Source organism: Synchiropus splendidus, chromosome 2, assembly GCF_027744825.2.
Source record: "Synchiropus splendidus isolate RoL2022-P1 chromosome 2, RoL_Sspl_1.0, whole genome shotgun sequence".
In the NCBI taxonomy this organism is placed as follows: Eukaryota; Metazoa; Chordata; class Actinopteri; order Syngnathiformes; family Callionymidae; genus Synchiropus; species Synchiropus splendidus.
Window position 1 is genome coordinate 14,137,792 of NC_071335.1, and position 24,430 is coordinate 14,162,221.

General features: G+C 40.8%; 1 protein-coding gene across 1 annotated transcript in view; it reads left to right on the forward strand.

The window, feature by feature from the left end:
- The window catches only part of LOC128753481 (protein kinase C alpha type-like), a 91,572-nt gene extending 68,224 nt beyond the window's left edge, over positions 1–23,348 (forward strand). Inside the window, exons 14-17 of the mRNA XM_053855220.1 lie at positions 6,467–6,547; positions 8,542–8,649; positions 11,282–11,422; positions 20,223–23,348. Of these exons, the coding sequence (XP_053711195.1) occupies positions 6,467–6,547; positions 8,542–8,649; positions 11,282–11,422; positions 20,223–20,387 (495 nt within the window). The 3' untranslated portion in view covers positions 20,388–23,348. The remainder of the gene's footprint in view (positions 1–6,466; positions 6,548–8,541; positions 8,650–11,281; positions 11,423–20,222) is intronic.
- Positions 23,349–24,430: the final 1,082 nt, after the last annotated feature.

Here is a 24,430-nt window from a genome sequence, read left to right on the forward strand (position 1 = left end):
GAGTTGAATTTAGACCAGTTAAAATAGATAGCTATTTAAATAATTGTGTTTTATAAACAGTAGGTCTATGAATAAAGTTTCCTCCATTTATCTGTCATGACATATCGCTGGCTTCGTGTAATGCTTCCTGACAGTTCTTCACCTTCTTCCATCTGCCCTCTCTTTCCATTCCCCTGATACCCCCTGAGTGGTGGGGCCACAGTCTTCCTGCCGAGTTGCCCTGATATGTCGACCTGTTTTCCATGCTTAACTTGGTTGTTGTGAAGTTTTGTGCGAAACATGAGGTCAAATTATGTTGACACAGTCCAGAGGATCTGGCGTGTTGCAGTAGGTTCTGACTGTCTGGCTCATTTTCACAGGTATGAAAGGGCCAGTCTATCCTTATTAATGTTGTGAGAGCAAAGTACATCTTTCTTTTTTTACATAGTTGTACCACAAGGTGTTATTATTGTGAAATACACTCAGATATTTGAAGGCTCTTTGCCTCATATCTGGATGTACCTACTTTATTTTCTTGTCATACATTTCATATTATCAATCTGAGAGTGAGCATTATTTAGTCAAAAATAACTATAAACTGTTTACACATGTGCTGCCCAAGTGCTGTCTCTACAGAGGTCACAGAGATACTGTTACCTTGGGCGAGCCTTTAAGATCAAGATGGGTCCTTTTAAGGAACACCAACCTGAAATATGTTCCTACCTGAACTTAGATGAGTTGATACATAACTCTCTCGTCATTGCGCATGCACTCAATCTTTCTATTGTGTTGCCCTCTTTGGTTAGCATGTAGCATGGCAACTGGTTTCATTAGGATCCAAAACACACCTACATTAGAAGCGACCTTACACGTTGGTTGGGAAAAATAAAACCGGACTATAATGTGGAATTACATTTTGGAACAGTATGCATCCGTGGAATGTGAGAAGAGACTGACAGATGGTACAGATTATTTTTAATTTTAATAAACTTTACAGGGAGGGTTTAGGAATGTCACCTGGCACGCGGTGCAGCAGAATACCATTGAAAGTGCAGAGGTTACGGTTGCTGTCGGCCCAAATCCATGAGTTAGCCTCCAAATGCACATCGACTTGATCTCCTTTCTGGAGCTGCAGCACGACTCCATTAGAAGCGTTGTCCGTGCTGTCGGAGGTGGATGGGTGATCAGCTGTTCCCACTACTCCTTTTCCGTTCTTGTACAGCATTAAAAATGAACGGTGACCCCCAAGGCTGTGGAAGTAGAGGGTGAAGTGGTAGACACCGCTGAGTGGAGCTGTAAACACTCCTGAGGACGTTGGGAGAGACAAGAATGAGCCATGACAGATGTTAGGTACAAACTTCAGTTCCAACTACGACGTACCTGTTGAGGGGTTGTAGCTGTCACCAATGTTAGTGATCACTTTCTTGTACACAAGTGTGGTTTCAGTCTGAAATGGCCCGATATTCATTTGGTTCTCAACTAAAGCAGCAGAAAATGCCACTTTGTCTGTGAACAAGAAGCATACTGTAGATCAAAGATGAAACTTCATTCCATGACAAAGTAAGGAGCCATAGTTTAGTTCAGATTATTTGAACAAGTGGGTTATCTTAGGGATGGAAGGGTCAGGGCACAGAGAGAGCAGAGTCAAAAGGGAAAAATTGGATCTTTTCCAGCAGGATCTCTCATGGAGAGAAAAACACCAGATATGAGCAGCTGACCGATTGGGGTGTTGTTCAGATGACTTAAAACGATTCCATTATTTCATAAGAAACAGAACCACTACTCTGGATGAATGGATGATGATGCAAACGTTTGAGTAACATAGCTTAAGCTTGCGTGTTTTGTGCTTCTTTTCGTTTCTGCTAAGTTGTTTAGTGAAGTTTATGTCGGGAACTTTACCCTCAGTCATAGTTGACACCACCTCCTCCACTGCTGCTGCTGTTTGGTCAACTTTACTTATCAGCTTGTCTTGTACAACTTTGCTGGCCTCCAGTTTGTCTGTCAACTCTGCAAAGGAAAAAAAAGATAAACGGGTAACTTTCTCAGTTCACTGGCAGCAAAAATATTCACAGGGAATTCAATCCTCTCACTCATAAAATAAATGATAGTGATTATAATGTAGTATGTTTGGGCTTTCCTTTGAAGATTTTTTCCTTTGATTTTATTTTTCCAACAGAAGACAAGACAATTTTCCCAACCATATTTACTTTTTGATTTATTCGTATCATTTGTTTTGTAAGATTTTTAAAAAATATCCACCATAAAGATCTCTCAAAAAAGATGTCACGTGAAAACGATAAAATATAATATAAAAATAATATAAAATATAAATCCATCTGTAGTTATCTGCTGACCTTGATGTGACGTTTGCAGTGAACTCACAGCCGTCTCTGCTTCTTCAAGCCGAGCCTGAACCTGCTGCCTCCAGATTTCTGTTGCATTGATCTTGTCTTCAAATGCTGCAGGGAAATAAAAGCCAACGTATTAATGAGCCATAGTTGAGCACCGAGTAATGAAGGCGTGGCTCATAGATGGTGACCGTTATTTGATCTCTCCAGTGCATCCAGTCGGGTTTGGGCTACTGTGATGCTCACTCTCATGTCACTGATCACAGCTTCACTGGTCACGAACTTGGAATCCAGCACTGCGGAGAGTCATCAGATTCTTGACGTGATACATTTGATATCAATCACATTTGTTTTATGTCATCACATTGAAATATTTGAACATCTGTTTTTCTTTGTTTTCTCAGCATTTTTATACTTATTTTTGGATTTGGTGTGTTTAAAAAGCAAAAAACAGTATGCATTTTGTTGATATCTTGATGCATTATATCAGAATGATAGTTAAGTCAAACAGATTTATACTGACCTTCATCAGCTGTCTTCAAAAGTTGCAACTCTGCATCCACTTCTGCAGTGTTATTCTCCAAATCTGTCAGCCTGATGTTCATCTCTGTTGCATAAACACAGAAGTGACCAGTCTGAGAATGTTTTATTTGAGACTTAAGTGTCAGGACAAACAGATGGTTTGTTTAAAACACAGTAAGTAGCGTGGCAGTGTTCACCTTGTTTCGCTGTCTGCAGGTGCTCCAATTTCATTTCAATATTGCTGGCGTTCCATTTGGCCACAAGTTCTGCTCAGAGCAGTGATGGATTAATGTCCGCTGTTGTAGATATAAATCCGGCCCTAATGAATTCACCTTCATCCACAGACTTTAAATCATTGACCTCAGTCTCTGCATTTCTCAGTCGGGTGTTCAGCTCCTGCACGAGGCTGCTGCTTGACTCCAGTTTAGACTCCAAACCTGACAGAGGAAGGAACATACAAGAGGTCACAGTCGGTTTGGCAAATTCATTTGGAATTTTGGGTTTAAAAAGAACCTTAAATATTAGACAAAATCTGACATATTATGACTGCGCTTATTTTTTATTTTATTAATGTTGTAATAACCCTGGGTTTGTCAGGCAGACCAGTGGTCTCTTCTTTAGTGAAGCAATTGTTGATAGTCATATGAAAATCTACCTTGAATTTGCTTCTGCATCTTTGTCACCTCCTCTTGTTGCTCCTCCCCCTGAACATAGAAGTCATCAAACGTTGCCTCCAGACCTGGTGAGTTATCACATGAGAATTGAGTTGAATATTACTACATATAAAGCAGCGATAGCTCATCTGTAATTATTTACCTGCAACATCTTCCCCAAGAGCCTTGGCAGTCGCTTCCACTCGCCCCAGTGTGTTCCCCAGGTCTGTCAGCTGGAAATTCAGCACTATTGTTCCAAGAAAATGATAAATACTTCATCACCTCAGACATTCAGGGAAGTCTAAATCATGACACAAGCTTAGAAAAGGAGACATCTACAATTATAAAAAATTCATTTCTTGTTTTCGTGACCTTTATCGGCCAGCTCGAGCTGCTCCAGTCGTCCTTCAAAGTCACTCTCATCCAGTCGAGCCTCCAGTTCTGGTCAATGATGGAAAAGGAGGCAGGTCATTGAGAAGGGTCGTCCTTACTGATCAGCTGCGATATGTTGGGGTTAGACTCTTACCTGTGTACTGTCGCACAACCTGCTGCACTAGTTTCCTCTGCTCCTCTTCTTGCATCTCACTGACTCTCAGTCTGGCTTCATGGTCTGATTTTAAATATTAAAAGTCAATTCAACAAAAAAAGGTCCCCACAACCTCTATGAATAAGTGTAGAATAAAAGGTGTGACCTGTGAATCCCTTCTTTAAAGAGTCCAGTTCTTTCCTCAGGTCCTCCAAAAGATCATCAGCGAACGCTCTCCTCTGGTCTTGAAATGAGAACGCTGTCAGACTCATCTCAGTCCTTATGGTAGAAGGGTTTACACACCTGAGAGAATCTGAATCATCAGGTCTTTGAGCAGGCTGACATCTTCAGGTCCGACAGTGTTTTCCAAAGGGAAAACGCCTCCGAAGACCTTGGCAACAGACAGGTAGATGCCGAACAAGAAGAGCAATGACACTCTCATCTCGGTGGCCAGGTGAAGTCACGTTCAGTGTCAGTCCAGGTCCGGCTTTAAAGCTATCGCTGACCCTGGAACAGTTATGTAAGTTGTAGGTGTTGTTTACCTGTAGTTGGGTCGCAGCGATAAGAGAGTTCTGCTGTAGGAAAAAGGGAAGGAAGGTGAAAGAATTTATTTTTAAAAATTTTCGACTCTTTTCCTTAAACATGAACTCAGCCCGACTGGGCCATCGAGGGATCACATGTTTGATATTCTAAAGTGAGAACAGAATGCGGCGTCATTCCTCATGTAAACCTAAGTGTAGAGCTTCTCTGTGGTGAGTGTCACAGGACAAAAGTTGACCTCTTTCATCACCACCTTCTCCTCTTGATGGACAAACTTCCATCCTCTTTCAACAGCTGATGATCCTTATTCTTCAATATAATTTAACTCGCTACATTTTTTTTTTTTGTACTTGTTCCCCATTTTTAAATGCGCGGGTTAACTCAATTTCAAATTGCGAATTCTGTCTGGAAAGAAATCTTATACCTGCCAGCACAGCAACTATTTTTGTGTTAGTTCATGATTGTTATATTTTATTTTGTGACATTACCGTGATAATTACCACATTATTTGGTGATGTCAGGTGTGTTTGCCTGGATGGTGAGGTGGTGACGATGGGGGGGACACTCTGGAAGTTCCCACGCGTTGCTTCTCAGGCAAAAATGTGGGTTTATTTACACGGCAAGTGGCGATTTCCACGCTGGTCTGTGGGCAACTTTTAGTTTCCTGGGTCCACTTTAGATTAGGGAACATATATTACCATAAATAAACAACTTATTCATATGTGCATGAGCAAGATATTAGCCTGTATAATAAAGTTCTATTTTGTGTCTTTTTAATCCCATATTTTGCTCTGGAATGGTCACTGAAAGTTCACGCTAAGCCAGGGGTTCTTAACCTTTTTGAGCTCGGGGTCCACCTTTTCCAGAACAAATGGCTCTGGGACCCATTCAAGTAAAAGAACTGATTCATTACTCTGTTTCATTACTCATTTCTCTAACTGTATTTATTCTACATACATGTAAACAAACCAAAGCCCTGTGAAATGATATGAAACCATCCACCAGCAGAACCAGTTGCAAGTTATATTTGTCAAATTTACTAAAGAAAAAAAGAAACGAAAAAAAAAAACTTGATGCAAACTCTTGAGAAAATAGTAAAATTATACATCATGAATAAAATTAATATAATAAAACAATATCAAAATATGATAAAATAAAATAATATGTTTTATATTCAAAATAAATACTAAAGAAATGTCAGTAAATTGTAAAAGAAAGTAACGCCATAAAATGTTCAAATTAATTTACTTTTGTGGAGGTTGCATCATCTTCATTATCATTTTTTCTTTTCAAAACTTCCCTTTGCCCAGAGGTGTAAAAACAAATAACTTCTAGACACCACACCATAGTTATTGATTTACAGTTCATGCGCTAGTCATTGGCTAATAATAGTTCATATATGTTCCCCAACACTCATGGAGACATAAGAAATGCACAGGAGAAATTGATGGTGCTGAGACTATGAAGTTTATCTTTATTTCTAAGTCTATTCCCACAAATGTGTGCTTCTATTTCATTTGTATGTAATGTGCTATGTGTGATGATGCGCTACGGTGAGCATCGCGACATAACAGGATACTATCCCAGAGTATTGTGATACTGATCCAAATGAAGTCTGCTGAAATCATCTTGTGTAAAAAAAAATGTTTTTTAGAAGGGCGGGCATCTTTTAATTGCCAAACTATCACACATTCCCTGAAAAAGTCTCCAAACTCATGGTGTAAGAGACGGATGAGATATCCAGGCGCAAAAGCAGTTGACCGTACATACAGGCTACATATGGAAACTAGTCATGTCGTTCCTTGTGAATAAACCATCTGGTTTATCAAATGAATGCACCATTACTGTGATTGGCGACTCAGCCCTTGATCTGAAGTTATTTTTATCTCTCCTCACAGATTATCGCATATCAGCCATATGGACGCTCAGTGGACTGGTGGGCATATGGTGTGCTGCTCTACGAGATGCTTGCAGGACAGGTGAGTTCCTCACACGCTGAGAAGCCCTGCACTTGTGTAAGCCTTTCCATGTTGTGGTAACAGCAAAGCACAGATTGCTCTTGAGGACGGCGTTCCCACGTTTCCTATTGGCTGATGACTGAGTAGTGTGTTTAGGTGGCCGCCTCAGCTGAATTTCCCACCACCGCTCACCTACGTATGGATTCTATACTGCTACAGACATGCCGACTTTTTTTTGTACAAATTTAGACTTGTTTTGCTGTACTTTATATTCTATCTTTCTTCATTTTAATTGGTTTATACATATGTGTGCATATTTATTCTTTATTCTTATTCTCATATTGTTAGTAAATATTATTAATGCCAATTCGGTTGATATACTTTGTAAATCTTTTTTTTTTTTTTTAATTTAAGTAAATGATTTAAGAAAAGGTTCACCTTCCAAAATGCCCATAAAAAAAGGACATATTTTCATGGGTTAAATCTTTTGACCGGTGCTGGTCCCAAACCGAAACCCTTCAAACGCCAGTTTGATGACATGGTAGTGCTGAAACATAAAACTATTTCAGTCCTGCTACAGTTGCGTACTGCACCGTGATATCCTGGGAGGCGCTGGCTCACGCTTAATTTGAAGTGGCAGAGCTGATGTCTGAGAAGCGAGCAGATGATCACGTCCTGCCTCTGCTTCATTTATTCCTGTAAGAATCAGTTATTACCAGCCTCATCACAGCCTTTACCGAACACACTCTCATGTGACACTGTTCCTAATAATACACTTTCATTTTGTCACAATTTAGTAAAATTTTATTTGCTTTGCTCAAAAAATACAATGCAGTATTAACTACTTACAAAAGAAAATTTAAGTGTATTCTAATTTATTTATTAATTAATAATCTGAAATGCATTATTTGAACATTCATATGACATCATAATGCTTTTATGAGGCATTATATATGATGTTATGCTCATAATCTTGTGTGGTCATTTAGGTTGATGAAGTATAATAAGTTGTGGACTTAATCCAGTAATGAAGACTCAAGAACTCCTTGCAATAACTTAACCCCAACCCTGCATAACTGCACCGTATATATTAGAGCTAATAACACTGTTACCTCTATGTACAAGTTGTCATGCAGGATTGTTAATGTTCATAACATCTGTTTTAAGGCCTTATACATGCAATGTGAATAGATGATATATTTTTATATCATTATTTAAATATTTTTTTCCTGCTTACTGTTTACAAAATGATATTTTGCAAACACAAAATGATATTTTGTAAACAGAGATTTTACAATCTCATTGATAATAATGTGATAATAATGTGTCTGTTTCTCGCAATATAGTATTCATCGAAATAAGACTTGTTTTTCTGACTTGGAGAGAGTTTTGCTTTAGGAAAAAGGAAAGGAAGGGGAAAGATTTTTTTTTTTCAACATTTTCGACTCCTTTCCTTATATAAGAACTCAGCCCAACTGGGCCATCGAAGGGTCACATGTTTTATATAGTAAAGTAAGAACAGATTGCGGCGTCAGTCCTCATGTAAATTGCCAGAGGCCAATCTAAGTGTATTGCTTCTCTGTGGTGAGTGTCACGGGAAAAAAGTTGTCCTCTTTCATCACTACCTTCTCCTCTTGATGAACGAACTTCCATCTTCTTTCAACAAATTCTCTCCTCATGATCCTGGTTCTTCGATATAATTTAACTCGCTACAATTTGTTTTTTTTCCGCTTGCGCCCCATTTTTAGATGCGTGAGGTAGCTCAATTTCAAATTGCGAGTTCTGTCGGGAAGCACAGCAGCTATTTCTGTGTTAGTTCTTCATTGATATATTTGTTATATTTGTTGATTGTTACATTGTTATATACTGTAAATGATATTTTGTAAACAGAGATTTTACAATCTCATCAATAATAATGTGGCCTGTTTGGAACACCTGCTTCTTATTTTACATCTGTCTTTCTCACAATGTAGGATTCATCGAAATAAGACTTGTTTTTCTGACTTTGCCTTTAGCCGCCATTCGATGGAGAGGATGAAGATGAGCTGTTCCAGTCCATCATGGAGCACAATGTTTCCTACCCCAAGTCCCTGTCCAAAGAAGCCGTCTCCATTTGTAAAGGGGTAAGAAGATTGTCACACATTATCTATTCTCTATGTTTTTCACAGTCTTATTTCAATGAATTCACTGGGAGTTTTTAGCTGATCAGAGAATAAGAAAGCACAAAACAGCAACACTATATTAGCTGCTTTCGGGATCCTCAATAATATGCTCGTGGTAACTCTCAAAGCTCGTCTCTCTGCAGTTTAAAACTCTCGGATCATAGCGATGGGGCCAAGATTATTTAAATTCATGTTAGAGGATTGTGATCCTCCCCCGCTTGTTATGCTGGAGGCTTTTCTTAGCTTTCTGGATGTAGACTGTCTATCTGAAAAGTCAGACTGTATTAGTGTGTGGCTGAGGAACAGGGCTTATTTTAGGACTTTCTGGAAAAAACAGAACAAAAACATGTTAGAGACTCATTGTGAATGAAACTTTTTTAACTGTGACTAAGAGCGAATAATGTATTGTTATGGCTAAGTAGCAGTTTATATACAAGTTTATATAACATAATATTAATTCTTTACATAAATCAAATTTAAAGCGTTAATTTGAGCCGTGTTTGGGGTGGCCTCTACTCACCTCTGACCTCTGTCATGATCGACCGTCATCGTCGCTTCAAGATGAAGCGTTTCTTGAGATCCTCGAGTGTCGACTGTGTCTTGAGCTGACCTTTTCTGGGACCAATCACCCACTGTTTTGTCTGAGTCTTCTGTGTCACTCTACCTCTCACACTCTGCCTGAAAGTTGTGTGTTCTTCAAACCAAGCCTTTTCTAACTCTGGCTCGGTGGCTAAAGGTGTTGGCGCTCACACTCAAAAAAAATTGGGTGGATTGAATGCTTGCTTTTGTAGACATGCAGAATAGTTCAAATTTATAATCTTAAGCACCTTATGTGTGTCATTTTAGAGTTCTTATCATGTTATTTAGTTCAGTTCAAGTTAGTTCCGAACAAGTCCAATTGTGTGTTTTCTTTGGATGGATTGGAAATTTTTTTCCACAATTAAATGAAACCCTGGTGAACCTAAAAGTTGATCTAAACTAAAACTTACATTTGGAGCGGACTATAGAAGCAACATTTGGCTTGCTAGAGGAACAAGGTGTCAGATGTTCCTGGTCCAAAGTGACGAAGGTAAATGGCAGAATGTTAAAATTCATGGGCAAACTGCTGCCATTAGGGCTATGAGTGCAGCGACTCATTCAAAGTCTTCCTGAACCTCACGGTGGCAGTGAGCTGGTGGAGAAGGTGAGGGAGGCAATCACTGAAACGTTGGACGCCTGGTGGCCTGGCAGGGGTGTCATCAGCTGCAGAAAATTTTTGGTCCTTCTCCGGTTAAATAGTAACTGCTCTGTCCACCATTTTATAGTGAAGAGCTCCCTTGTAGATTTTGTTCTTCTCAATGTTTCTCTCCCGATCACAATTTTTCCCTCTCTGACTCCCAGTTATTTTAGCCTTAGCCTCCACATCTAAAAGCTTTATGTATTCACCTGCGTCATTATTGCGCCTTTACCTTTCACATCCATCATCATTAGCCAAAAACCATTGCAGTTTTTATTATTAGCATGGCATAATAACGTATGATTTGGCTAAGTAGGTCATGGCGGTAGATGCACATCTATCTCAGTAATGTGACGTTCAATTAGGGTTGTGTCTGCTCTCGCAGTTCATCATGGCTACAGAAAGAGAACAAGAGCATTCCATCTTGCTGGAGATGGAAAATGCTTTATACTTATTGTTATTATTATTATTATTATTATTATTATTATTATTATTGTCTCTTTCTTGACTCCCATTGAACTTTCCTTCCTTGACAGCGGTGTGACTTTGTCTATTTATTGTACTGTTACCACTAAAGTCATGATCCCCTTCATTGCCGATGATTCTATTCCTTGCTATTTTAATTCAGACGGCCAGCTGCCTTCTGTTTGTTTAAACTGCTTCGGCTGTTACTCTCAGTTTTATTTGGGCCATCAGTCATTTTGGGTTCCTTATAAAGAAGCCATAGCCATTGCCAAGCGCATTATTTTGCAGATCACTGACAAGATAAATGTCATCTTATTTCCTCAGGATGTTGAGTGAACAACTGGGATTTAGCTCACCATCATTTTCAAAGAGCTTTCTCCACTGTAACGTTTGCACGCACGTATCATCAACACGTTTCCTTGTGTGAGGATTATTAACAACCGTGCTGGTTATTCATCTGTGGCAGTCAGAGACAAAACATCTGCATTTGATTGACAGGTCATCGCCGTCAGTCACTTGCTGTCAGGGAATGTTCCAGGTGCAAAGTGACCGTGGGTGTCAGTCAGGACGTATCTCTCTGTGGCTGACGATCCTGCGAACAGACAGAAAGCTGAGGTGGATTTTTCTGTCCTCATCAGCAGCTGAGGAAGTTTTCTGCACACTGGGAACATTCTGTTGCTCTTGTTGTGCGGACTCCTCATCATGGTGTTGATAGTGTATCTTAAATTGTATGCAGTGCATTACAAAAAGCATCCACATCCAACAGTGCTTGTAGGAAGATCCCAACTTTACTATTACATATACTATGTACTTGATAACATGAGAAATACTTGCCTCATTTGACACTTTCCTTTATCTAATACCCATTTTGTTGTCACTGTTTAATGCTTTCAAACATTTGCACGTCAACAGCTGATGACCAAGCATCCATCCAAGCGCCTTGGCTGCGGACCTGAGGGAGAGCGTGACATCAGAGAACACGCCTTTTTCAGACGCATTGACTGGGATCGTCTGGAGAACAGAGAGATACAGCCACCCTTCAAACCTAAAGTGGTGAGTCGGTCCTACTTGGGAAACAGAAAAATAACATTTACCGTAACAGTTACCGTGTGAAATATTGTTTGGGAGGAAAGCCAAAGTCTGCAACTATTGTGAGTCCCAAATCTGTCATTGATGAATATGCTGCACTTTCAAAGGTCATTTTTCTGCTAGATTATTGTCCTGGAGGAACAAAGTTAGCCATCCTACATGAGAATTCATCCTCCTCTCATTTGCAGCAGGCTCCCTTTGGATGTCTGAAGTTGTTATGTACCAAGGCATTTCCTTAAAATAGCAGAACTTCAACTCCCTCACGGTGCATTTAACACTCGACTACACTTGAATGTGTGCCCTTAAAAACAATCTTCCTTTGTCTACACTGTTTACGTGATTCCACTGCCACAACACAAACATTATTTTGCAGAAAGAGCTCTGCCATTAGCAAGGTTTGTGAGAAGATGAAGTCTTTCTTTCTGTGCGTGTTTAGTGCTCCGGTTTCCTCCCACAGTACAAAACCATACAGCGGTTAATTGATGAGCGCAACCACGTAATGGGTATGAGTGGTAGAGCATGAATAACTGACCTGACTGGGATGTTAGCTCACATTTCTTATAATGGCGTTCGGTCACTTAGACTTCATTTGGTTCCTCAGAGGATGGCACTGTAATACTGAGGCACTTTTTAGTTGGGGATGAACTAGGTATTGCACATTAAAATCTAGTCTGTCATTTACCCCCTCTGCTATCGCACAGATTTTTACAAACCTAGTTTTTAATATAAAGAAAATTAAATTAATATTTCATATTCTGTTGACGCGATGAATGTATATTGAACAGTCAACAAATAGAAATATGCTATGCTAATATTGATCTGACTGGATTTTTATATTCACAGCACAATCGCCTGGCTGTTTTGCAGGTCTTGAAAGTATTATGAAGTATTGAGCAAACGTTTTTTCTATTGTTCTATTTGGAAAAATGTCCGTTTGCTTCCCTGCATCCTGATAAGAGGCGCTGTGGAGCGCTGTAACATGGCACTGTACTGCTCAAAAGCATGCATAACATTGTAAGCAGTAATCGTGCCTCTTGTGTTGATTTAATCTTCCTTTATTTTACAGTCAGAACAGATGCAAAATGTGTGACTAATGTGCCGCTGATCGCCAAAGTCACCCATTCACTCACACGATCATACGCTGATGGTAATAGGCTGCGACGCAGCAGCACATCTCTTCCATTAGGAGTTAAGTGTCTTGTACTGACACACATCTGGACCACCTGAACTGTGTCACGAAGCTCCATGAGAACACGGGCTGCTAAAAGTGTTTTGTCATGTGGTTTTACTTTTGTTATTTTCCCTGAAATTAGACCTAACCAGGCCGCTTGACAACCACTTTTGTAGTATAAGTGATGTGGAGGGAGCTGTTTGACTACAATAGCACACAGGTGTGAAACAAGGTGAATTGTGTCTTGTTCGAAATGGAATGAATAATTACAGCATTGCTTGGTTTGTTTATACTCCATTTTGAAGTTGGAGGAGACAATTTGGATGGGCAAGTACATTCAGGTTCATTGTTGAACAAATAATCCTTAATGTGAACGGGAGGTTTTGACTTCAGCACCACATGTTACTGGAAGCTGCGAAGTAAACTAGACCTGTGGCTTTGATAGTTGGAAGTTCCACCAGCTAAGACGGTTTGTGTGCCAGCCTCTTCCATCTGAGATATATTTTGTTTTACAGTTAACACAACAGCTAGTGGGTGGATGTTTTCCTAGTCGTCTGATCCCAGGGCAGTGCGACTGCCTCAGCCTTTTGTGGATCTATTACAGTGCTGTGATAAAGACACTCTTCACATGCCAGTGCCCTGATGAGCCCCGACCAGACCTCAGCTTCACATCCACACTTGTTGCTGAGCAACCGTGCACCCTTGCAGTGTGTGTAATTACACCTCACTCTGTGCACAACATCTCCAATAGACCTCAGTTCATCCTGATCTTTCCTGCTCAGGAGGACAGTCACATTTATGATCATAATGTCGACTGATCTCCTCCCTGCAGGGAAACGGCTCTCAGACCTACTGCTCCATGGACTATGAGTAATCTAGAATGCTTGATTGTAATCTATAATTAACATTAAATCAATATTTAATGGTATTGCTATATAAGGTCCACCTTTTTTACGGCTGTGTTCTCACAGATTCATGCCAGATCACAAAAACATTGAGGGAGGTCATTTATCTGTTTGTGTGTGTGTTATTTTTGCGTAGTTCAAGCATTGTAGTTCTCTTCTGCTGTAAAGCCTCAAGGGCTCCAGTTGCTCTAACAAGGTGAATCTGGCCTCATGGTCCGTGCGCTGGCATGCCACGTGCACCCTCTGGGTGTTTTTGGAAATGCTGGGTGTGATCTTACCTCTGTGTTTTGAATAATTCAGCCAGTTCTGGGGGTCATTATTGGAATATTCTGTGCTGGTTTCGTTTGTGCCCAACGAAGAGAGTGCTGCTATTTTTCCATGAATAGTCCATGCATGTGCTCGGCACCACACGTGATCATGGCTTTAGAGTGAGAAGCACAGCGTGCCCTCCATAGCCTGCCATATAATGATCCATTATTTCTGACTGTGTGTCATGTAATGTCGCACCTTTATGGAGTCCATTACCGGAAAATAGCTATGGTTCTGCACCTGATTCTAACCCTTCATGTCTCGCCCTAATCCACTCCTTTATCCCCACTCATCCATCCTGGCTCAACCTCACCTTTTCCACCTGTGACAGCAGAAGAATTACAACCAATATGGCTGCAGACATTCAAAGGATCTGTTTCTAATGGACCATGGGGAATTCAAACAGCTTTGGGCCGGAATGTACTGACTGCACCCACATTGTGCACTCAGGCTGTATCCATAAATATATCTCTCCCGCCACTGATAACAGATATGCATGCAAGAACTGTCTACATTGAAAGCGGTCCAACCTCGTGACACATGTATTACATAGTTCAGTAAAGGTATATTAAAAGTCCTCAACACTGGCCGAAGTAGCCAATGGATATCTAAATACCTGGCTAAAACTTTTTCACACACAGCACCAAGAGATACATATGGCTACCATCAACACTGTTTGAGGTTTTACTGTTCACTCTCTTTACTACTCTTGGAAGCGGAAGCTTGCACTTCACTTCATCAGACATCTCTCTGTACTTCCCTCACAGGTCTGTGTCCTTGTGCTTCTTCTCATGGGTTGACCTCACCGTGTGGAGTGGGTCCTTCACACTCATACAGTAGAATGATCTGAATATGCTTCTGAGGGCCTCTCATCCCACCTCTGACACCAGTTGTCATGTGGGTTGGTGAGTGAGAGGACCACGGCTTCAGAGCTTGTTGGTGAGACAGCTGGGATCTCAGTCATGTGATGTCACTCCATTTTCTCATTTTAGCTTTGAATTTAAGAAGCTCGCCGTTGAAATGATATCCCCAACCAACAAATAGTGTTAAAATAAAACTTTATGTGGGAGCCTTCAGAGCGCAGTTCACAAAGTGCTTTTCAGACAAAGCTAAGCAAGAATATGCATAGTGTAGAGCGTCTACACGTGTATAAACATAGGCATGTATGCACTTGGATATAATCTCAGCAAAAGTGGAATTCATTAGGAAAACAGGACAATGTTACATTCAAAAACTGTCAATAAAAGCTGTTTGAAGGGTGGAGGTTCATGTTGACTTTTGAATCTGCTCTGGCAAAGATGTCACCCTTACATTTCACTCTTGACTTTAGGTCAACTAACAAGGACCTACTTTAGCATCTGGTGGTCCTGACTTCATCCTTTAAGCACCAAAGCTGCAAAATTGCGACTGGCATTATTGCAGCATTTAAACAAGTCCTGCTGCCAATATGGAGCCTCATGTAGTTACACAGGCAGATGGCGGACACTTGTTTATTCATCCTTTGGTGATGTTTAGTGATGCTGCAAGACAGAAAGTGAAGCTGCTTCTGTGCCTCATGACAGCACAGTCGTTCACTGTAACAGACAGGTTGGCGTCATTGTCAGAAACAAACAAAACACTGTTTATCGGGAAGGCAGAAGCAGAAGAAGCCACGAGAAAACGCAGTACACTATAATGATGATGCCCAGCCATCACATGAGGAAGAGTCACCCTATGAACATCTGTATGCAATTCACGATGGCCAGGTGACATCATTACAAGCGTACTAGATGAGTGATTTTACTACCCATCTTGCCAAACTTTGGGTCTCACTTTCTCATTTACAGTCTGCTTTATCTCTAACCACTTTTAAGCTACAGCCTTTTCAAATAATTTCATTGTAAAAGGTTTAATCTTATACTAATTTATGTTGCCTAAACTATACTGAATTAGTTTATATATGTATGTATATTTTTTTCTGTGTTGTTTTCTTTGTTGTATTCTGGCTGTAATATGGAGTAGAGCCAATGGTTGTTGGTCAGTCCTTTGTATTTTTAAAGGACAAAAAAGAAAAGAGAAAATACAGTAAAGACAGAGGCAAAGGAAAGAGTGGCTGATCTAAAATGGATGTGACATCTCCTGCTGTGTCTACATCTCAGTGTTGGCTTGGTGTGTACTTAAAGTCAAATTTTAGTCAAACATTTTGTTTGTTTTTTAACCTCACCTAAGACTTGTGATGTAAACAAGCATCTGCGCTGAGATGAAGGTTCGTTTCTTCAGAGTACAACACCGGTTTTAGTCTTCACACCTACTGGCTGTTTCTCGGTTTCAGAGGGAAAAGTAGGTCAGACGATGAATCTGTTCATTCTGATGTGGGAGGTAAATAAGGACAGAAAAGACTGAGTCACTGCTCAGAAGACTTGGAACAGTTGTCTGGTTGGAAAATGCACATGTACACTAACACAGTGGTGGAGACTGAGGCTGAATTTGAATATGGATTGTTGTGACGAATGTGAGAAAACAAGTGACAAAAGCTGTTGCCTTTGTTTTTGTCCTTACTGGACGTCTGTAGTTTGTGTAGTTTGCTGTTCTTCACAGTAAAATACCACTGAACTTCAACAATCACCTCAGTTGCATTCAGAAAAATAGGCTGGATCAAAAGCAAATGTTTGCAGGTTGATCTTCTTCCTTTTCCTTTATATTTGCTTTCCATCAAATATGGACGTGTTTGCACCGTATTGCACTCAACGTTTCTCCCAAGATTATGTATCTACAAAGAAGAGCTTTAGTCAATTCATTCATTGAGTCAAATTATACAGAAAGGGTTCTTGAACCTTGTTATTGCACGTGTGCAGAGCCTAAGCCACGCCAATCTACTTCCAACTCTTTGGACCTTAGTGAACAAGAAATATGTTCATATCAATGGAGTCAATGGAGAGATGAAAGTTATTTTCTGATCTTGCTTGAAATGTGCCTTAGATCTCACAAATGATGAATTTGAACGGCACATTCTAATGCCGTGGGAGCACTGCTCTTTGACTGGCATCAAAAGTTACTTCAGGTTTTGTGTGATATGTAGTAGCGAAAAACAGTGCTTGACTTCATGTCCCTATACAGTACTGGGTTGCCTAACTATAGTCCCACAAATACCTAACCAACTTCAATTATAGATTACTCTTCATATATTATTTCTTAAAGTGTTGATTCAAATTTTGTTTTCAGATAAGAAAACACAATAAATCGCAGTCTGCACCCACATATTGGGATTAAAATGAGTGGAGACATAAGCCCTACTATTGGAGCATGTCCCTGATTTTATTGTAAAGACACTTTCATTCCTGTTTTTTTGTCTATGTAGCGCCACTTTAGTGCCATGTGTAGACCGCTCACTGTGGCTGTGTTAACCCAGCTTACCCTGTGATTCATGAGTTCAATACTTCCTATGCTATCATTCCTCATGTGAGCGTCACCCGTGTTAACTTAGGGCATGTGTGTCAGACTTTTCACATCCAACAATAATGTTTCGGGTGTAAACGCAGTGGAACCCGAAGAACCGTAGATTACATTTAGAAACAGAAACCTCTCATTGTTGTCTCGATCACAGCCTCTTGGACAAGAGGGAGTTACTTCCTGGCAGACAGCCATTTATCATCCTAAGTAGCTGAGTGTTCTTTTAATATGCTTGAGTTGCAGCGGTGTGCATTCCTCTGTGTGAGAGAAACTAGGTCGGATCCCATGTAGGACACTGTGCCAGTGCGTCTGTGAGGATGAATCAACAGTCGTCAACCCAGAAGGTCTGCTTGCATCACACTGTGACAAACCAAGCAAACACATTTTGGAAATCCTGTGTCAGAAAGTTGTTAGTCACAGTGAGGGGGTTCTTTTCGGTATGGGTGTGTCGGTGAGTTTAAAACAAGAGTAAGTCGGAGGCCGTGGGTCTTGACTGACGTACCTGTCTGTTTCTCGTGTCCAATGTGTTGATATTGTTTGGGAGTGAGGGAGAGATGTGATATTGGAGGTACAGGAGCAACAGTGAACCCCACTTCTACATCTCATGCATAGTCTGAAGCACAGACCTTTTCCTCTTAGGGAAATTACGATTCATAGATATTGACTTGAGGTGAAGAGTACACACGTGTAAAAATAGACACCTTGGGGTCAGAGTAGATTTTGTGTTTCCTGAATGAGCAAACAGCTGTCTGTGATGGATGGAAGAAGACAAGTGGACATGGAAGGGCACAGCAGGGCAAGTTCGCTGGTTATTACCCATCAGGTGTCTGCTATATGAGAATGAGATTTTTGCCTCCTGTCCTTCCCCTTGTCTCCTATCTGGCCAGATGGGTTGGTCATAACTGGAAGCAACTGTCACCTGTCAGGAGCATGAAACTCTGAAGGATTTCTGAGAGACAGGCCCATTTTTCTTAGGTCTTCTTGGCCTCACCTGTTTTTTTGTCATCTCCAATAAAACAATGGACTTAAAAACGTTGTGTGTGTGCTGACAAACTTTAGCACATGCATGAAAACACAAAGAAGATCTAGAAGATAATACTGTGCTTTGATTCAAAATTGTCCGGCTTTGACTCTTATTTGGACTCATGTTTGCCTGCGTGATAATGACATTCATAAATATACAGTCTGCCTGAGTCAGGGGAACGGAGGTCGTTTGGAATCGAATGTGTTGAAGCAGAGGTCAGCTCGCGAACACCGCAGGGGCTCACGCTCTCTGAGCTCATTTTCATATGAAGAAAGGATTTTCAGCCCTCAGGAAAACATGACCTTTTAATTACCCATAATTACAGAGTTACGAGGATTCAATGGAAGTACTTTTTGGTCAGATGTTTCTGTCCGTGTGTTGCTGAGAACCTTCACCCTTCACTGTGTCTCTGCTTGTGATGGAACTGGTAACTACGGTCATCCTCAGGGGTTTGACGCCACGTGCTTCCAAACCTCCAGGGCCGCGGGTCGCGACATTGCCGGCTGAGGCTCGGTCAGATATGGTCAAAATGACCTTACTTTGCCACATTCCTGGCTCTTCCTTTTTTTTTCAACCACTATCCTTTCTTTAGCTTGGACATCAATACTGCTGCAGTTATTCCAAATTAGTGTGACCACTATACACCTTCATTATGAATGAAGAATTATGTGGAAACTCAACTCACAATTTTCATGTATAACTTTATAGTTGAATATGCTTATAAGTCACTCACAAGGCCATTCAATAACTGGAAGTGTTTACTGAAAATTTGCTTGATGTGAAGTTAAAAATGATACGCACGGAACTATCTAGTAAAGACAAATTGAGAGATGACAGATTCCATCAAAAAATAAGGTGTGTGATCCTATTCTCCCTCCAGAGGGTTGACAATATCAGTCCCACATGACTGACATGGATGGTCAATAGAAGCTCAGTTGAGGGAGGCTGACTGGCTCTGATATACTAGATCTACCGTAAATAAATGTACTGTAAATCAAAATGCTCAATCAATTTGATTTACATTTGATTTACATTTAATCTCAAGAGCACAAATGCAAATGTACGTCAAAAATACAATCTTGCCCACAACTTTCATGGGAAGTAAGACATTGATCTGGGAGTTTATGTTGTATTTTGTTGCTCTGTTCAAGGATATTTAGCCCGATTTAGGATATTAAAAAGGTGCTCGCCAATGTGCAGGATACTTGAGTATCATTTGCTCTCGCGGGGTTGGCAGTTCCTTCAATGTGTGATTGTGTATTAAAGGGGGTCAATGGGGACTGAGGGGAATGTGATATAGAGCATGTAATTTCATCTTCATGTAATACAGAGAACATTTGTTGCGGAGGCTCAGGTGTGTGATGTGGTTTACTTCAGACTCGTGCTGCGCACAACAAACAGCTGAAGAGTTCTGAACTTGTTCGTGGCCCAGTTGACCCGAGTTCTTATGGCTTCAATAGTAGACCTGAAGAAGACCTGAGACTGTATGGAGTGAAAGATATTTAAAAAGATTGATAACTGGTTTAAATTCAATACTGTTATGGAAAATATTCAAGATAGAAGTGTATCACAGATATAAGAGAATATGAGGGAAATAATTGATTTATCTTAAGCATGGAAATACATGCTGTTCCTCGTGTTAAATAAAAATGTATGAATGAATGGTTTACAATTATATACGTTTTTACTTTAGATTTTTTTTATCCCAAATATATTTATTCCTTGTTATGCCACCATGAAAAATTGCATGTTTTAACAAGAATTAAAAATTCCCGGTAATATTTGTTGAAAAAAAAAAGTTGTGTGCTGTTCCTGTTACGTACATAACACCAACATGTAAGGCAAATGCTACTGAGCAAGAGGTCAAACATGACGTGTGGGTGTGTGGAATTCTTCTGTTCTAAATCACCCTCTTTTCTTTTGCAGTGTGGCAAAGGTGCGGAGAACTTTGACAAGTTCTTCACCCGCACTCAGCCTCAGCTCACGCCTCCCGACGAGCTTGTCATTGCCAACATCGACCAGGCCGAGTTCGCCGGCTTCTCTTTCATCAACCCGGAGTTCATGCGCCCCTCGCTCAGCAACAGCGCCTGAAGAAACCAGGCGACCTCTTAACCCATCTCCCCGCCCCAAACTGAAAACTGACCTGGCATCAGTAAAAATCAAGGCACACTATTCACTTCGGCGGATGTTTAAGGCATGTTTTTGAGTTCTAATAAGAATAATACCCTGCCGGTTTGGACCACACCTGCTGGTGGTTGGAGAAGGGGGCATGCTGCGACTCATTCTGACCTCGGTTCAGCTTTAGTTCTGTCTGTTTTTGTGAAGTAACTAGAGAAACATCGCCACTCAAGACACAAAAGTCAATATCGAAGGGGGAATGAATTATGTTTACACCGGGAAGAACAGGAACAGATGACATCGGTGTTCAGTTCATATGTAAATGAAAGTACTTTCAATCAAATCTCCAAACGTGTGTACCACAGAGATGCTTAGAATCATAGCCGAACTCAAATGCAGTTGCCAAACATGAAGGACAGATGGGGCAGATGTTGAATCTTCCTGGTTCAATGTTTTCCTGCATCCCGTTTACACTTTCCTCTGTGCTGTTGTTCCATGAAATGAAAGTATAGGGGTTAGATGTTTCTTTGTTGTCAGTCAAAGCTGCCCTAGAACCACGTCCTCCACCTCCCAGAGCTGCAGAACCTCTCTCCTATTAGTTCGAGCTTTCATTTTGCCTTAAAGTTGACCCAGCAAGTTTACAGTCTGTCACTACTGGACAGTAGTCAGTGTTATCGTCTGCCTGTGCGCGTCTGTATTCCCACACTCGGCGGCAGGTTTGGGCCATTTTCATCTCTGCTATCATCAGATTTCTCAGTAGAATAATCCACCCCTCCAGCGCACGTATTTCTTGTACGTTGCCTAAATTCTTCGTCTTGAGCTCATGGCGTTCTCGACTCATTCACCCAGGTGTAAATAATCACGGTTCATTTCAAGGCTTGTTTTTGTAACAACTAATGAATGTTCTTTTATGAAGTGAGGAGGAAGTGTGACACTGAAGTCCAGTCGACTGTCGTCGCCCTTCTTTTGCGCTCACGACTAATGCGGTTTTGACTCTGCATGCTGGAGGCATCGGTCACAGGCATGATCGCTCACATGCTGCATGGATGTGAAAATGACTATTTGTCCAATGGGCATTCGTCTGAAATCTATCAGGCCAATATGAGAAAATGTAAAGGCCATTAATGATTTAACAGAATCAACTAGTCGGCTGAAATGTGTTTTGCATCGTTGTAATGTCAGTGTAATGATTAACCATTAAGGAACGCATTGAAATATTGAGGTGTTCTTTATTGAATTTTGGAATTAGCTCGTGCCAAATGTTGGCTACGTTTGACGCCAGTTAACATAAACAACCACCCAAGGCAGCGCACTGCAGCTGTCCACTTGTTAGATCTGATTCAGAGACCATAAATGATTTCTTTCTTAACTTATGCACCTGTTCCTACTTTATATATGTTATACATGTCTTGTCCTTGTCTGGTGCTTTCTTGCTTTGGCTATACTGTCACATACAGGTGATGCTAGCGCTAGCTGCAATTGAAATACTTCCTTACTTCAACAGAATATGGACCTAGTGTTTCACAAAATCTCCATTCATCAAAATACTGTGAGACTTGATAAAAAAAAAAAAAACAAAACGTTGAACTCATGAGAGGTTTTTAATGAATTAATTTCATTGTAATATTTGGCTCCCAAATGCTCAAATGTAGGTGGGAAGTGTCCGTTTCATTGAGAGATTGGCTGTTCCCCATGTTCCCACTGACGGAAACTTTATTCATAAGTGTATTGATATTCCCAATTAACCTCCTAATGTCCCAGCCTTCAAAATACGTATGTCCAAAAGGGAGCACTAAGTAAAAAGATTTTTTAAATTCTCTAAAACTCCACATCATCTGTGATAGTGTTGTGTGCTTGGCTACTCTCTCCAGACTTCAGAGCCCAAAGTAAAGCACAAGTCAACAGATCAAGAAGTGTTCCCAGGTCAGGAAGAGAGGGTCGTAATCTTTCACCCATCCTGCCAGTCTGCGCCCACTAATGCTATAACTACGACTCACTCTCATGAAGCAAGTGTCGTCTCAGATTCCTATACCAACTCAAGTGGCCACTCTATTTATGAAGCAGAAGTTTAAGATGTTGTGGCTCTGTATATGATTTTTAAATGTACTTTTAGCATGGTCAAAAAATGAACCTCCAGATTTAGAAGCTTTTTATCACACCGAATCTTCATAATGAATCGAGTCATGAATCGATTTTTCTCTCGGGACGTGCCGTCCTGAGACAGTTTATTTTTTGTTTGTGATGTGACGCCATCTGTTCGACCTCCCCGTGCCGCTGAAATGAATGTTGTCGACAATATCAACTGGGCGAAGGAAGGGATTGTTTAAAAGAACCCGACCTCCACCTCCCCCCTCCCTCTTGTCCAATCCAAATTGCCCCCCCCATTCTCCTGATGACATGTTACTAAGGAGCCATATGTGATAAGTGTTTTTACTTTGTTTACATTTAATTCGGGTTTAACCTTTGTGTATGTCGGTCAAATAATGAAGTAACTTATGTCATGGAGTGGATGTAACTTTTCAGAAAGCAAACATATGTTTACTCTTCTTTTTTTTTTTTTGGCGGTTCTTAGACTAGAGCTCTCCTCTACATGTGCTTCGCATCGTGTCCCTTCAGCCGCGCTCTGTCCGCCTCACTCTAGGTCACCTGAATGGAACAGAGCGACAAGATCAATCATGTGCAGGAATGCCTTATCTCCTCACCCTGGCAGTAACTCGGTGTCTTACTCTCCTGTCTGTGCTTACGTACCCTCCCCCCCCTCGTCCGTGTACATAAATAGTTGTCGGCATAGATTATAATCAAAGGAATATATTGTATTTTGCAAAAATGGTGTTTGTTATCTTCCCTCGTCGGCCTGAAACCTTTAAACTGAGTCTCAGCTTCTTACCTTGTATCTAATAGTGTCATTTGTACTTAATGTACCATAATTCAAATAATAAAAGGAAAATAAGGTTCAAACTGGTGGAGTTGTTTTTTTTATTTATTTAAGCAAGAATGTTTGTGTTTGGACTCTCGCCAGTGACCACAAACTGAAAACTGAGTCTCTCGGGGTGAGGAGCTCAGTCGTCCGCCAGAGGCTCAAAGTAGAACTGCTGCAACTTTAATGCAAGTTATGCATACATGTGTCAAATAATTCCACAAAATATAGCCAATACTGACTTACAATGTGACATAGATAAGGCCTCAGTCTCGGTGGTGCTGAACCTCTTTCCCACTTCGATGTACACTGGCCGCCAGAGATTCATCTCCTTCTGTTTGTGGTGATGTAATGTAAATGTTTCCAGTCCGGAGATTTGCTGCCAACTGATCAGAGAAAGCCCCGTGGCTTGTTTACTGTGGGCCCAGCTGGTGTGTGAGCTTTTGTTTAACACCTATATGTTTCACTCCACTGGTTTTCTCTCGTTCTCCCTCTATTGCACAAACAGCCATATTGTTTGTTACCAGAGATAAACAGCGAAACAGATGTCCGCGGAGCAGACCATGAAGCTCCTGTGTTGGGAGGGAGACTTTTGACTTCATTCCACTCGGTCATTGCCTTTGTTCATGTCCATGAAAACTGCTGCGTTTTTCAGCTTGTTTTTTTGACACCTGACTGGAAAACTTGAATTCTCTCAAATACTCCAAGAGAAATTACAATGATTTAGCAATAATGTTTGAAGTTGAATAAGTTACTTGCCTGTGTGGTCTTTTCTTTCCATTGTTCATCACCCAGAATAAGGGAGAGAAGAGAGGAGAGAGAGTGACAGATGGAAGGAATACTTCAGGAACTAATGACTAAGGAGAATGGGAGCTAGAAGAGGGCAGATAGAGGGGAGATAGTGGACCTAGTAGTGGAGGGAATCGACTAGGTGAAAGTGAGGGAAGCTCTTATTAGGATGAAGAGTGGGAAGGCAGTTGTGCCTGACAAAATCCCGGCGGAGGATCTGGAAGGATGAAATACATGTGTGTAAATGAGAGAGAGGCAGAAGGTGAGGGAGATGAAAACAGATAAGTATTGGGTAGAACGGCAGAAGTGG